The sequence below is a fragment of the Apostichopus japonicus genome, chromosome 14, assembly GCF_037975245.1.
Source record: "Apostichopus japonicus isolate 1M-3 chromosome 14, ASM3797524v1, whole genome shotgun sequence".
In the NCBI taxonomy this organism is placed as follows: Eukaryota; Metazoa; Echinodermata; class Holothuroidea; order Aspidochirotida; family Stichopodidae; genus Apostichopus; species Apostichopus japonicus.
The window spans coordinates 18,653,647-18,668,750 of record NC_092574.1 but is presented as its reverse complement, the minus strand read 5'-3'; the positions used below and the strand labels follow the sequence as shown (position 1 = coordinate 18,668,750).

Below are 15,104 nucleotides of genomic sequence, written 5' to 3'. Positions count from 1 at the left end.
ATCCCCCCCTTCTCCATCTACCCCTCCATTTCTACGTCTAGCCATAATTGTCCATACAAGACTTACCCCAGGCATGGCAATCGCGCAATGTTGTTCTAAGCTGCTTGGGGGTTGCTTATCACAAATATCTCTGACTATTTTGGGCCCGGGGGCCCGGGCCCCCCCCCCTTTTTGAAAATCCTGATTTTTTTTTTACCGCGTTCGAGGGAAAGGGCCCCATGCGTGATCAGTGGCGTAGCTACGGGGGGACGAGGCCCCCCATGAAATAGGCTGGCCCCCCCCCCCCACTGGGAATGGGGTAAAAAAAGTGTTGTAAAAAAATAAGTGCGATTCACTTATATTTTTTGTTCAATAATTTGGGAAATAGAGTTACACAATTATCTCGTCTGCATCTGGCAGAATAAGAAAATACAATATCTGTAGTAATCATGAGAATGGTCACACAGCATGGCATGGCAATGGTCGATGCGACGATTGCGACCATATACCACGAACCTTGTTGTGCTGCGCGATATCGATATCTGCTGAAAATATGTTCAGTGCTTCCACCAAGCGCAACAATCTATCAAAAGATTGGCTCCGTTTGTACTGAGCCGAGGTATCAGGTTTTCATATATTGCCTCGAGTCAAATGAATATATGCAGGCGCGGATCCAGGGGGGGTCCAGGGGGTCCGGACCCCCCTGCTCTTGGCCAAAAAAAAATAGAGAAAAAAAAAGAGAGAAAAAATTATTACATTAAACGCCAATTTTAAACATGTAGGACGTCAGAAAAGCGGTTATCCTCACAAGTCATCCAGGTTTGTCTTTTCCGTCAAATGACTATATAGTGTGCACGCGTGCTACACGTGCCAAAAATGCCTAACGATCTCAATTTTCAGACCGAAAAGTTTCAAAATTGAGGTGGTGTTCGAATTTTTTTGGGCGGTGAGGTTACAGAGCGGTAGGATGCGCTAACGAATTTTTCATGAGCAAACCCCTCACCCTTCCAGAATCCTGGATCCGGCCCTGCATCAAAGAGTGGTGACGGAACGGGAGGGGATTGGGGGCTAAAGGCATTATGATTTTTGCATCATCTCAACTCATCTGATATGTAATACCATATTTCATAGATTGTTTTTTTCTCATCAATTGAGAAATTGCAGACATGAGATCCATATTTTCAGGCTAGGTGCATGCTGCTTAGAATACTCGGGAAGTGCCGTTTCCGGCCATCTGGGGGGTGTGTAAAGCCAAAAATTTTCTTGTACGCTCCGCGCCAACCGATGATGGCGCTCCGCTTAGAGATAGTCTTACGTTCAGGCGCGGCTGAACCAGTCAGACCCCCCTGTCACAAATCCTGCATCCGCCCCTGATATGTCATTGAATATTCCACAAAACAACATTTTTACGCCCACGTAACTGTCGAAACATGATTTTCACTACTGGTAGAGATATAAAATATTGGGAATTCTGAAATTCCTGCAAACATGCGGCTGTGCCTATTACTCACTACTGTATCGCCGTAAAAAATGATGAGTGGAAATAGTTTCTCCAGGACCGTATCGTATCGTGGGTATCGAGTGCGTCTCATATACGAACGTACGTACGTACGTACGTCTATGATGATATGCACTGTACTGTACTGATAAAAACATAGGTGAATTTCACTCCATGGGAGTGATCACTGAGCACATTCCGGTATAAGAGTGAATTTCCACTCCATTGGAGTAAATCTTAACTCCTAATAGAGTTATATTCACTCATATTAGGAGTGAGGGTTAACTCCAATAGAGTTAAATTTCACTCTTAATTTGAAGTGCGCCGAGTGATCACTCCAATGGAATGAAATCCACTCATTTGTTTTTAGAGTGTTGCTAGATATATGAAGAAGAAATTTACATACCAATACATGTTATCGGTCATCGATGTGCACAAAAACCCAGATTCTGATGACAGCTGCCTCAAGAAACCCAATAAATGGCCCAATTAGCACCGAGCCACCAATGTGGACCATTACCGAAACATCGATGCGTGTTAGTCTTCCATCCCCTTCCTCTAATGCTATTTAAGTCCACATGTGGGCATATCCTGCAAACCTACCGGTAGCCCACAGGGGTTTGAGTTGGGAGAAAGGCCTTGACAGCTTGAAACGACAAATGATGCCAACTTCCCTCAAGTTAAAAGTCTGGCTGAGTTGGCAAGGCCAGTCAGCATGAAAGAGAAGAAACTTTTTTTGCATTTCTGTCACCAAAGTTGCACATCTTTTTTGTTGCTATTTTGCCTCACAGGTGCCATCTCCTGCGATCTGGGGGGTGCTGAAATCTCAAATTTTCTCTGTACGCTCCGCGCCAACCAAGGTGGCGCTCCGCTTAGACAGTAACCTCCGCCCCCCACAAGAAAGAACAGCCCCCATGGCCCCCCACTCAAAAAATCCTAGCTACGCCACTGTGCGTGTAATTTTTTGTAAAATAAATTTGCAAAAAGAGTACACCATCATTCTGATAAAGTGAAGGTGAGAGGGGTACTCCGACTGCATCAATAGTCTCCATCTGGAAGGGGGCATCCAAGATGAAATGGCCTGGAGTAGCCTGGTAAAAAGTAGTTTGCATCACCACCTACTCCCCAAAGACGTAAGTCCCAGCTCATTGCTCGAAATTGCAAATGCCCGGCAAACCATGAATACATGATATATTGGAAATAAATTTTACTCCAAACTTTCACGAAAAGTAGCACCAGATTGCACCTAGGACCTCCATATTTTGTGAAATTTTCCAAAGGGGAGTGGGGCACCCACTCCCCTTAGACCCCTCCCCCAGGACGACGATTAGGCATTTCCCATCTGGGCCCCCCCCCCCCCTTCGGCGAAATCCTGGATCCGCCACTGATGCATACTTTTCTAGAAATTACCAGTGTGACACGGTGTTCTACTGTATTCTACTGTAGCCCGTAAATGTCATATCAATACAATTTCTTTCGAAAATTTTTACCTTGAATTATTTGACATGTTCTTGAAACTTCACTTGACGAATGTAGGTCAATTGTGGTGGGTGAAATGGGTCTTTCAATGGCTTGACAGCGTGGTAAATGACCAAAATAACAATTTAACAAGGGATAAAAGTGTCACGGGGTTTGCTGTTCTGTTGCTGTTCTTGACTCACCGGGAAACATACTCTCCTCTGTCAAAATGTGAAGACCTCTCTCTGTATTGCTGCTGCAATTCATCATCTTGCTGTGAAATGTTGTTGCAAATTGTCGACTTGATGACATGAATGTTTATTTGGTAAACTCTATAAAAGTGATCAATTTATTTTGAACCGCTGACATCTGATAAAATAATGATTTTGTCAGAAAATGTTGAATTGCTCAGTTTGTCATTTTATTTACAAAACATTTGGACGGCACCTTAACTGTTCCATACTATCAGTGTAAACGTGAATCGAGAAATTTCTCTAGCTCTGAACATGTGAAAGCATGGGCAGCCCTATATAAATAATCTTTTGTAAGCACATGTGCATACTTTACCGCTACACAAGCAGCCTTCTCAGTCGTACAGCCTAAATTATAATAAACAGAAATCTCCAAAAAAGAGAACTTCCAATCTACAAGCAAAGGAATTACATTAAAAAATGGCGGTAGTAGGATTCGATGTTGGCAACTTGTCCTCTTATATCGCCGTCGCCAAGGGTGGAGGAATCGAAACGATAGCAAACGAGCACAGTGATCGCATGACACCGTAAGTACTGTAACATAGGCTAGGCTAGTACTACTGTACCTCGCGTTGCGCTATTCATAATAGAAAAAAAAAATTATACATTGGACAACTAGTCTAACAGATTTAAGTAAGCTGACGCAAAAGTTAATGTTCAATAACTAGTGATAAGTTTGACTTAGCTTTGGACAAACTTCACATATGCAATATTTTTTAATAGGGATGTTGCGATATGATATTTCTATATCATTATGCTATTGCTATACAGCATTGGTTGATAAAAATTACAAAGTGGCTATTGTTACGACTAGTCGTAAGAATAATTCCCGACTACGCATGCGCAGTTGCTATTTTCATTACCAGGAGTACTATTTTTACGACGAGGAGAAACAATAATTTCCGGTTAGGGTTAGGGTAAGGGTTAGGATTGAGGTTTAGGGTTATGTTTAGGGTAAGGGTTACCCCTACTACATGCGCAGTTGCTTTATTTACTTTACTGCGCTTGAATTTGCCTTTGTAGTAAGAATAGTTTATAAATAATTGTTACGACTCGTCGTAAGAATAGCCACGGCCTAAAAATTACACCGGTATCTCACTGATTTAAATCTGGACTCAAATTTATAAAACAAATGGTTCCATGGTTGAATCCAGGATTTTGAAAAGCAGGGAGTTGTGGCTCTGCGGTTGTTAAAGCTAACTCCCATATGCATCACCCCTCTGGAGCCCCAAAAAAGGAAACAAATTTTCCTATTTTAAACTTCAGGTGATACATTCCCAATAATATTTAATCCAAAAGTATACACATGGAACCCTTTTACTATCTGTTTATTATTTCAGGTGAACTGGGATATAACCCCTCATGCCCCCCAAATCTGCATCAGATGGTTATATCTTCTTGATACAATTATATAATGTCTGCCGGTCAGAATGTGTCTTTTTTGGTGGATTGGCAGTCAAGAAAAGTTGTTTAACTTTCCCACCATCTAACAACATGCCAATGTTCTGCATTAAACAGAAACGACTCTTCCACCCGGGTAAACAAAAAATCTTCCCCACTGTGCCTCGGACTGCAGTTATTAAAACGAGAATAGATTTTACATAGAAGGAAGGTTATATGCACTGACTGTACTATACACCACGATAATATTGGCTAATATCATTGGAATGGACTTCAAAGACATAAACCGCCCCTTGAATCCACACCTAGAATATCAAAAAGTGTCAACTGTTTTATCTTTAAACTGAAAGAAATTTATAAGAGAGACACAACATAAAACTTTGCAAAATCATTTACTTTTACATGAAATGGTTCTATCAACTTCAAGTCCTCTTCATTGACAAAGCAAAATATGAAACAGAATAACAAAATGTCACAACAGTAAGATAGAAACTGAAAATGGGACTGAGCACCACTAGTTATGTTTACCATATAACATCCTGCCCAAAAAAAAAAAATATGTGAGCCCAAGTTATAATGTTTTGTTGGTGAATTGCTTAAATGTTACAACCAATGTTAATATGTTCTACTTGTACCAGTGAAAATGACTTGATTACAAGATAAAGTTTACAAAGAAACAAGTCTCTCGCCAGAAAATGTTAGTGGGAAAGTACTGTACTTTTCTCTATGCAGGAACATTTTTCAATAGTAGTCAAAGACTACTAAATTTCTGTTGCCATTCGGACAACCACACTCAAATAAATGTAGATTGCATTGTAACTTAATAACCCTAATTAGGTAAAATGATGAATTGGTATCATTCTAATGTTGGTGTTCTATTCACCTACGCTCATCTCTGCAATGCACATATTGTAATTTTGCTACATTTTTGGCAACTGTTAAATTTGCTGACAACTAGAATGTAAGGCATGGTTGTTCAGGGACAACAAGAAATTTGTCCTGCCTACAGTACTTTAGGTGTGAAATTTCATTATAAAGGTTTACATGATAATTTAGCAATTGCTCACTTCCACTTGGCAAGGCACTCCAAATCATGTCTGTTCTGGTCCCTTTCCCATGAAAGTTTTGCATTTCTATGCAATGTTGATCAACAAATTCAACTTTCAGTTACTGCATTTGGCTGTGTATGAATTTTGTGTTGAGTTACATTAAATTTGTGGGACAAAGCCTTTGTGCTTTTTGCCACTTTGGGTTGGCAGCAAATGGATTTTAACCACAGAGATCATTTAGCGTGATTTATGGGTATCCTGTTATTGCTTGAACATTACATTCTTATTTTGCAAAAGCAACAAATTAAAGTCAGCAAGCTGTATGATGGTAGTTTATTGCCTAAAAGTATAGTTTCCTTGGACTTGTTACTTGAAGTAAATACTGTGTACACATCAGGTTTCTCAACATGTCTTAAAGGTTGAATAAACACTACAGAGGGATATGTACAGTATTTATGTGAATTTGAAGGTACTAGATGTTATAATATACTGTACTGTTTATAGTGACTTCTCCACCATTGTTGTTGTTGTCTTCATCAGTCTGCAACATGGCATACATGTATGTTTGATTCCTTGACTCAAGCTCATAAACATGAAAGAACCTTGAACAAGGTGTTTCTCAAACGGTTTGGACAAAAGCAACCGAGAAAGTCTGGTGGTGATTCACAAACCCTTCTTTTGCCATGTGCACACACAGCTGTTCAGGGGTGTAAGACATATGCATCTTGAACAAAGAAAATAAAATAAGTTGAAAATGACTAATACATGCATTAATTAAGAGGGTTTTACAGAGCACTCTACTATGTGCAGTAGGAACAGTACATTACTATATTCAGAGCCCATGTCACCAGTAATGTTAATACTTGACAGTGGCGGTTAACTTAAATTTGAGGCTCCATTAATGTTAAAGAACAGAGAGAATTGTTGGAATCACCATGGGATGGTTTACAGGAAAGGAGGATGGATCACTATGGCACAATACTATGTTCCTTAAACGGATGATTTCCTGTTGATGCAGCTAAGGGAAGATGGGATAATTGTATTAAAGTGGCACGTATGGAACGAGTGTAGCAAATTTGTCAATCTGATACAGGAATAATTTATCAATTAAACTAAAGATGGCCGCTTTGAGCACAGGACCATAAGATTTTTCATTATTGCATGGGAAGCAAGATTTATAAACCTAAAAACTGCTATACAAAAATTTCAACACAAGTTATTTCTTGTTATTGTGAATATCACATGTTCATTTCCTACATTGTGTTGTCCTTTTACAGGTCTGTGGTCTCATTCAGTGGTCCGCAGAGATCCCAGGGTCAAGAGGCTAAAAGTCAGGTGAGTTACAATTTGAGCAAAATGGGAAGGCCAAGGGTTGAAATTTCTTTCTTCAGTCTTATTATCTTAAATTACTCCACAGTAGAAATTTACCAAGCCTTGGACATTCTAAAGACTGGTGTTACTTTGTCATTGTATGTCAAACTTTTAAGAAAATGTGACAGAGTTATTAATTCTTAATTATATAAACTGCACTTGCACTTTAATGCACATTAAAAATGCATATTAATGTATCAGACTAACATTCAGTGCAATGCAGATTGTACTCGTGTCTTCCAATGATGGTGGAAAAAAAAATTGATCTTGATCAACTCCTTTTCATCATTAATACAGTATTTTACGTTCATCTATGTCTTAGATGGTAACAAACCCAAAGAATACGGTGTCACAGTTCAAGAGATTTATTGGAAGAAAATACAAGGACCCGGCGGTGCAAGAAGAGCTCAAGAGAACACCGTATAATGTGGTTGAGACGGAAAATGGAGGAATTGGTATGCAGGTAAGCAGCTTCGCATCAACATCAGAGTAAGCAGACGAAGTTTATATGTGAAGTATGGTTCCAGCCGGACCTCGACTATGACTAAATGCAAATAGTGTATATTGCTGCATGATCTTATGGGGAACCATTTGATGATCACTCACATTCTTCACACCCGGTTCTCTGCACCTCAAAACAGCTGTACATATTTGCACATATGTATGCAGCAAACTGCTGAAATTGCATAATACTTCACCTGGTCATTCCTCCCCCCTACCCCACCCGAAGTCTGTAGGAGCACCGAACTTGGATGCGATTTAAGTTTTTATTCCACTATCATGTAAAAGTATCAAGAATATATCCCTTGTTGTACGTACAGTTCAGGGGACATTAAAAATCCAACCAAATCCTCCGAAAATGTATATATGACAGCAACCCATAGTACAACTTTAGACATTTTGGTACAGCTATTTGATATCAAACTTACTCCTGCAAGCATGGCGACAAGTGAAAGCTTTTTTCATCTTGTTGAAACCCCTGATGCTTTTAGCATCTATCTTGTACTCAATATTGATACCGTAACTGTTTACAAGGGAAGGGGGGGGGGAGTGGGGAGGGTATTACTGAGGTTATTGTCATGACATGTTTCTAATTATGTTTCAACCACAGGTGCAGTATCAGAATGAACAAGAAGTGTTTAGCCCAGAGCAGGTAACGGCAACGTTCTTGACCAAACTGAAGACGACAACAGAGACAGCATTGAACACTAAGGTCATTGACTGTGTCATTTCTGTAAGTTTGAATGTTTTAATTTCATCACATGTAGGATCTGTCTGAGCCTTCTGCGTTAGATTGTTAAGTTTCTAGGTTCAGTTCCATCGTTTGTTTTGTTTGTGTCGGATGTAAATGACTGCCGGGGAAAAAATATTCTTTGTCATTATGTCTAATATTGGCTGTAGAATGTACACTTAAATGTATACAGTAATGAAAATGAAGAACATTGAATATTCAAGGAGTAGTGGCTGTGTGATGTTACTTGTAGACTTGCTCAAGTCTTGTTTCTAGCAAATGAAGAAACACTAAAAACAAGATATCTCGCAAATTATTTGTGATTTTTCATCTCCATCAAACTGGATAATGATAATAGCAGGCCTCAAAATTCAGGCTGTTTAACGGGCCCAATGTCTGTGGACTTCTCCATTTGCATGTTTATACTGGAACTAAATTCAAAATGAAACTGGATAGAAATTTATTCATCTGATGAATTCTGTGAATGTTTTTTCTCGTTGTTACTGTTAGGTTCCCCAGTATTTTACAGATACCGAGAGGAGAGCAGTGTGCAGTTCAGCTCACATTGCTGGTCTTAACTGTCTCAGAGTGATGAATGACACAACTGCAGGTAAATTCCTTCATTATCAAATATCCCTTTGATATATATTTATCTATAATCTATTTTGGAGGGGGGGGGTGGGTGTAGGAGGAGGAGAAGAGAATTGGTAGTAGTACTTGCTTTGTTACTGCCATCGATGTCATTGCGTGACTTTTATTGCAGCATTTTTGTTGAGCAATATATTTCAACCACCAGAATTTCCATTTCACTGCGCAAAGTATTGAGATTCTGCAGCATTGCTGCTCTAGTGTTAGTGTTACTTTATAAGTGAATTGTAACTTTTATATCTTAACAGTCTCCATACAAAATATGCATCCCAACCTACTCTAAACTGGTAACCTATTAGTGCTGCTCCCCATTGACCCATTCGTGGGTCAATGTCCATGTCCTCTCACTTCTGAATCTATAATTCGGAAGAGCAGACTTCTTGTACAATTTTACATCATTCCGAATCTGGCTGGTATTGTCCTGCATTGTGAATTGTTTGGATCCAGAGGGCACTCTTGTCAAGATTTTCACCAATATAAACATCATTTGGACAATTTTGTTGACATGATGACACTGTTTATCCATTCTCTGAGATACGCCAACCTCCCATTCTTCCTTCCCCACGTCTTGTCTTCTAACCTCTGTCAGTGTTTTACTGACAAAACCAGGAGACTGATGTGATCGGGTGAAAGTTTGGGTTGTTTGGCAGGATCACATGTCTTGATGCAGGAGGAACCTTACTGCCATCTCTAGATGGTTGCTAAGGGACAACCTGAATCGGTCATGTGATCTGTCTAGGAAGAGAAGTTGGTGCTGATCACAAAATATTGCCATTCCACTATAAAAAAGAAGAAAGAAAGATATAACATTTAAGCTGTTTTGATGAAAAACATGCTAGCAGTTCAAATTTGGGGTGATGTTTAACAGCTGAATTTACCATGACTTATGTGTAGTTATGCACAAGTTCATCAGTGCACATATCTGAAGATGTGCTCTATTTAATTATTATGCCTCTGATCGTCCTCCTGCTGATTAACCATTGGCATGAAGTAGTTCTGCACATGATTTGCACTAAATGTTTGCATATTTTTCACATAGGACCTCTTTTAATTTCCCTAGTTTTGACTCCTAATTTGCCAGTGTATAAAGCACTGGAATATACTTATGCAAATGAAACATGAAATAATCAGGTATAATATGGATGGATTTATACTGAGTATTGCCGAGGCATCTCCAAAGTCTACAATTATAAGCACCAAGATCCTCTGAAGTAGTTGAAAATGAAAGAGGCAAAAACCCAAACATAACTAAGGTCAGATATTGGCAGCAATGTTTTTTACTCTCCATTTTGTTTCCAGTTGCACTTGCCTATGGCATCTACAAACAGGACCTTCCAACACCAGAGGAAAAGCCCAGAAATGTTGTTTTTGTTGATATGGGCCACTCATCCCTCCAAGTGGCCATATGTGCATTCAACAAAGGCAAATTAAAGGTAAGTTGATTGGAATTGCTTTATCTGATAAAGTATCTGTGTAACAGTCAGTGGGCCTGATGTTTCCACCTAAACCTGGATCTTTTGCAGAGGCTGCCAGTCTGGTATATTTATATGGTTATGGTAGGCTAACAAAAGATGTGACAGTTTATTTTCATACTTTCATATTTAAAAGTGAAATTCAGTGGGGTTTCACGTATTTGGCAAATTTGATTTCTGCTTTAAACAATTAAAGGAGCTTAGAATATGTCCAAATGTTTGAAATTGTCATCTTTATGTATGCTATGATACAATCCTTGATTTCTGCTTTAATCATTTAAAGGAGCTTAGCATGTGTTTGTCTTCGATACCTGCATTACTATATATGCTACTCAGTGTGATTGGAGAAACTGATTCGAAACTGATTCAAACCTTGGTTGTTGCTTTAATCAGAAATAGGAGCTTAGCATGTGTTCCTGTTTGATGCCACTGTTTATGTTTCTCAGTGTGAGCATAGAAATTGATACAAACCTTGGTATCTGCTTTAATCAGATAAAGGAGCTTATCATGTCATCGTGTTTGATATCGGCTTCACTGTTTATGCTTCTCAGTGTGATTGTAGAAACCTATACAAACCTTGGTTGTTGCTTTAATCAGTTAAAGGAGCTTAGCATGTGTTCCTGTTTGATGCCACTGTTTATGCTTCTCAGTGTGATCATAGAAGTTGATACAAACCTTGAAATCTACTTAAATCAGTTAAAGGAGCTTAGCATGTGATCGTGTTTGAAACTATCAGAACAATGTATGGTTCTTGGCGTGTATCATGAAGTGTCCCTGATCCTTGTTTCAATACCCAATTTAACCTTGGCAGGTGCTATCAACTGCCTCAGACCGTTCTCTAGGCGGGAGAGATTTTGACTGGGTTATATTTGAGCAGTTAGCCAAGGATTTCCTGGATAAATACAAGATAGATGTGAATTCAAAACTCCGAGCCAGGCAGCGTGTTCTAGTAGAAGCCGAGAAACTGAAGAAGCAGATGAGCGCCAATGCCACCAGAATTCCAGTCAACATGGAAAGTGTCATGGACGACAAGGATGTACGATCAGGCATGCAGAGGTAACCCTCACTGTGCAGATGATTCTTGACGGACTATTTACCTGGCCAGATCTCTACTCTACCATATATCTAAACAAAAAAATATACGCCCCTTGTCGTTAAATGCAAGCCTTATGCATTGATTTTGGTCAGTTATGGATCCTTTTGCATTCTAGGTCACATTCTAAATATCTTGGTGAATTTTTGCAGCCAATTCCTAGATATCATTCTCAACATACTGATATTTGGAAACTTTCATAGTTTCTACCATAACTGAACTGGAGGAGAACTGGTGCTATGCAATAGTCACAAACTGCCAGTTGTTTTGTAATTTAATTTTCACCTAATTGTGTTGACTTTGGAATGAATAACGTTCTAGCATTACATAAGGGGATGTGAAGTAAGCAATATAGCAATGACTAATAGTGCATTAATACTAAGATCACAATTTTGAAGTGAAAAATTGGAAATAAAATGTTGGATTAAAAGTATTCCTCCAGGCTTCAGCAAGTTGTCCTCTAGTCTCCAGATAAACTATGGCACCCCTATTCATAATCAAATCCAAATTTCACCAGATACGATCAAGGTACTGCTGCAATGGTCATTTACAAGTTTTTTGTCCGTCCACAAACGGTGTAATTAGCTGGTAATTATCTTCAGCAGTTAATGATGACGAAATTGCCAGCTCTGAATCACAGTCGGAGTAGGCAAGGCTGGGAAAACCCACCATAATATTCTGATAGAATAACGTTAAGTGTTGATACTTGCTTTGAAAAGTAACAAGACCCTTCCCAAAATTTTGGACATCTGATGCGACATTAATTCCACAAACTAGCAATGCAGTTTCAGGTCAAGTGAATTTTTTGGGTGATCACAGTAATAAGTAAGGGTAACCATTTGCTTTGAGTCTGAAGAAATGCTTTATTGATTTCTTGTTTCTTGATTCTTTTTCCTTAGGAGTGAGTTTGAAGCTCTTGCTGCAGATTTACTGAAAAGAGTTGAAGTTCCACTAAAAGCTGCTCTGGATCAAATTAGTAAGTGATCCTTTACAGTAAGGATTGATTATCCACAATTCTTCAAATCCCCCATGTTGGAAATGGACTATCCCACAATCATTTGAACCCACCATAGTTGTGATGGAATATTCCACTTTACTGTGAACTTATCAATCCCTGGAATCCATCGCCTGAGTGTGTTTGATATTTCTCCAACCCCCATAAACGCTCGTGTTAACCTCTGCTCATTTTCGGTGTATTAACTAACATACTAAACTGTGTATGTAGAAGCTGTATAACCACACACAGACCTGTGCTTAGTATTCACTTGCCAGGGTGCATAGTGTCATCAAATGATAGTCTGTAATGTAGTAACAATTGTAACTTCAAAAGTAAAAGCTTTTCCAGTGAAGTTTACCCATTGATGTTTGGACAATTGGTTTGCCATAGACAGTCTTACAATGGTACTGTGCATTAACACAATATATCGCATGTAGATGTGTTGTATACAGGACATAAGCCTTATAGCTTTCAATGGGAATCATTAAGCAGAGGGACTTCTATTTTTTACTAAATTATATACCTTGGAACTACTATTCAATGTATCCCTCCTTTCATGCTTAATCCTCAGAAATAAAACTTGAAGACATCTTCTCCGTGGAGATTATCGGCGGCTCTACCAGGATACCAGCTGTCAAGGAGATCATCAAGTCTGTTTTCAAGAAGGAGTTGAGTACAACTTTAAACCAAGATGAAGCTGTCAGCAGAGGGTGTGCTTTACAGGTGAAAACTTTGTTTGATAGTTTAACAGAATTATTCAGAGGAAAATTGATTTTTGACTTGTAAATTACAAGAACTACATCTCAGAATCTAGGTGAAATTTTCACACCGTACCTACAATTGACTTTTGACCAGTAAGCCTTTCTGAGCACAACAAATGCACAGAATAAGCTTGTATTGTATCAGCTACTCCTTTCTTTTGTTATAAATTTAATTTCGTTATTTACATGCATGAAGTGTACTTATACCTCAGTAACATTGGCCTTAACTCTTTTTTGCCCTTCATTTGTTAACCTCAGTGTGCAATTCTGTCTCCAACTTTCCGTGTACGAGAGTTTACCGTGACAGACCTGACCCCGTACCCTATTAAACTCAAGTGGACGTCGGCGAAGGGGTAAGTATTGTTCATTGTTAGAACATGGTTTGGCTGGGTTACATGTGTAGTATGTAACAAACATTTGCATCTCTACCAACCCCTTCAACATGGACACCAGAAAACATGTTACTTTAACTAACAAGGGGCAGAGAGAATAACAAAATCTCACTTTACCTTGATTGAGCATCGTTCTGGGTAGAGCATGCTCAGGCTCAATACCTTAATGGCCTCAGTAGCCGATAATCGCAAGATCGGGGGCCAACTTTATATCTTATTATCGGGCTCTGGATTGGAATACAGGCAATCAATATGCAAACTCCTTGCTCAAACACTTCAAAAGAAAAATTCACCCCTCGGCTTTGGCCAGCACCCACTTTCACACCAGATGTAGGTAGGCTTAGCATATGTTGCATAAATGAATCCTGGCTGCCACTTTTATTGTCATTGCCTGGTAAGTAAGAGTTCCTAGTTAAGGTATTTCCAGAACGTACACACAGCAGGCTGTTTTAATGACACTTTTGGACAATTTTGTTGATATGATGACACTGTTTATCCATTCTCCGAGATACGCCAACCTCCCATTCTTCCATCCCCACGTCTTGTCTCCTAACCTCTGTCAGTGTTTTACTGACAAAACCAGGAGACTGATGTGATAGGGTGAAAGTTTGGGTTGTTTGGCAGGATCACACGTCTTGATGCAGGAGGAACCTTACTGCCATCTCTAGATGGTTGCTAAGGGACAACCTGAATCGGTCATGTGATTTGTCCAGGAAGAGAAGTTGGTGCTGATCACAAAATTGTTTTCACTGGTCGTAGGAAGATTGTGGTTAAACATTGAAATACAACACAAGACTTCTTGAGCCCTGCGTCCATCATTCATGTATAATTGCGGATGAGCCCTGTATCCATCAGTCATGGATAAGTCATGGAAATAAGACTGCATGCTGTTGTTTTGTTGTAGATTGTGCAAAAAGTTACATTGATTTTTTGCATGATTAATACTGTAGATCGCAAAGGGATGGGGTCAGAAAACCAGCATGACTAACTCAACATCGATTGTCAGTAAAGTTAAATGAACATGTAAAACGGGCAGTGCCGTTTATACTTTAACCAGTGTTGGGAAAGTAATGAAAGCTATAAAAGCAGTCCCAACTTACGAAAAATTAATCGACATGTCGCTGCTCTGTCCATTTATTTAGAGAACCTGGTGAAATGGTCGTCTTTAAGAAGAATGATGAAGTTCCGTTCACCAGAATGCTGACGTTTTTCCGAAGCGAGGCATTTTCTCTAGAGGCATTTTATTCAGATGAGGTACCCGTCCCGTACCCTGATTCTTTCATTGGTAAGCTTTGTTTACACTTCGTGAAACAAAAATGGGCTTTGAAGTTGCTATTTTAAAGAATTGTTTCGATCTTAACAATGAATTAGAACTAATACTGTCACATTATTACTGTTTTTTTGCTCCTATACACCATTATTTTGTCAGAGGCGCCTGTCTGGTAACGAAGAGGCCTCGTTTAGTTGCATAAATGAATCCAGGCTGCCACTTGTATTGTCAGT

At 39.2% G+C, this 15,104-nt stretch overlaps 1 protein-coding gene across 1 annotated transcript in view; it reads left to right on the top strand.

The window, feature by feature from the left end:
- The first annotated feature begins 3,473 nt into the window (after positions 1–3,473).
- LOC139980340 (97 kDa heat shock protein-like) overlaps positions 3,474–15,104 on the top strand; it is a 20,736-nt gene continuing 9,105 nt past the window's right edge. The window contains exons 1-11 of the mRNA XM_071991947.1: positions 3,474–3,713; positions 6,914–6,971; positions 7,330–7,470; positions 8,119–8,241; positions 8,749–8,848; positions 10,186–10,319; positions 11,170–11,414; positions 12,351–12,427; positions 13,020–13,171; positions 13,468–13,562; positions 14,744–14,886. Coding sequence (XP_071848048.1) covers positions 3,607–3,713; positions 6,914–6,971; positions 7,330–7,470; positions 8,119–8,241; positions 8,749–8,848; positions 10,186–10,319; positions 11,170–11,414; positions 12,351–12,427; positions 13,020–13,171; positions 13,468–13,562; positions 14,744–14,886 — 1,375 coding nt within the window. The 5' untranslated portion in view covers positions 3,474–3,606. The remainder of the gene's footprint in view (positions 3,714–6,913; positions 6,972–7,329; positions 7,471–8,118; positions 8,242–8,748; positions 8,849–10,185; positions 10,320–11,169; positions 11,415–12,350; positions 12,428–13,019; positions 13,172–13,467; positions 13,563–14,743; positions 14,887–15,104) is intronic.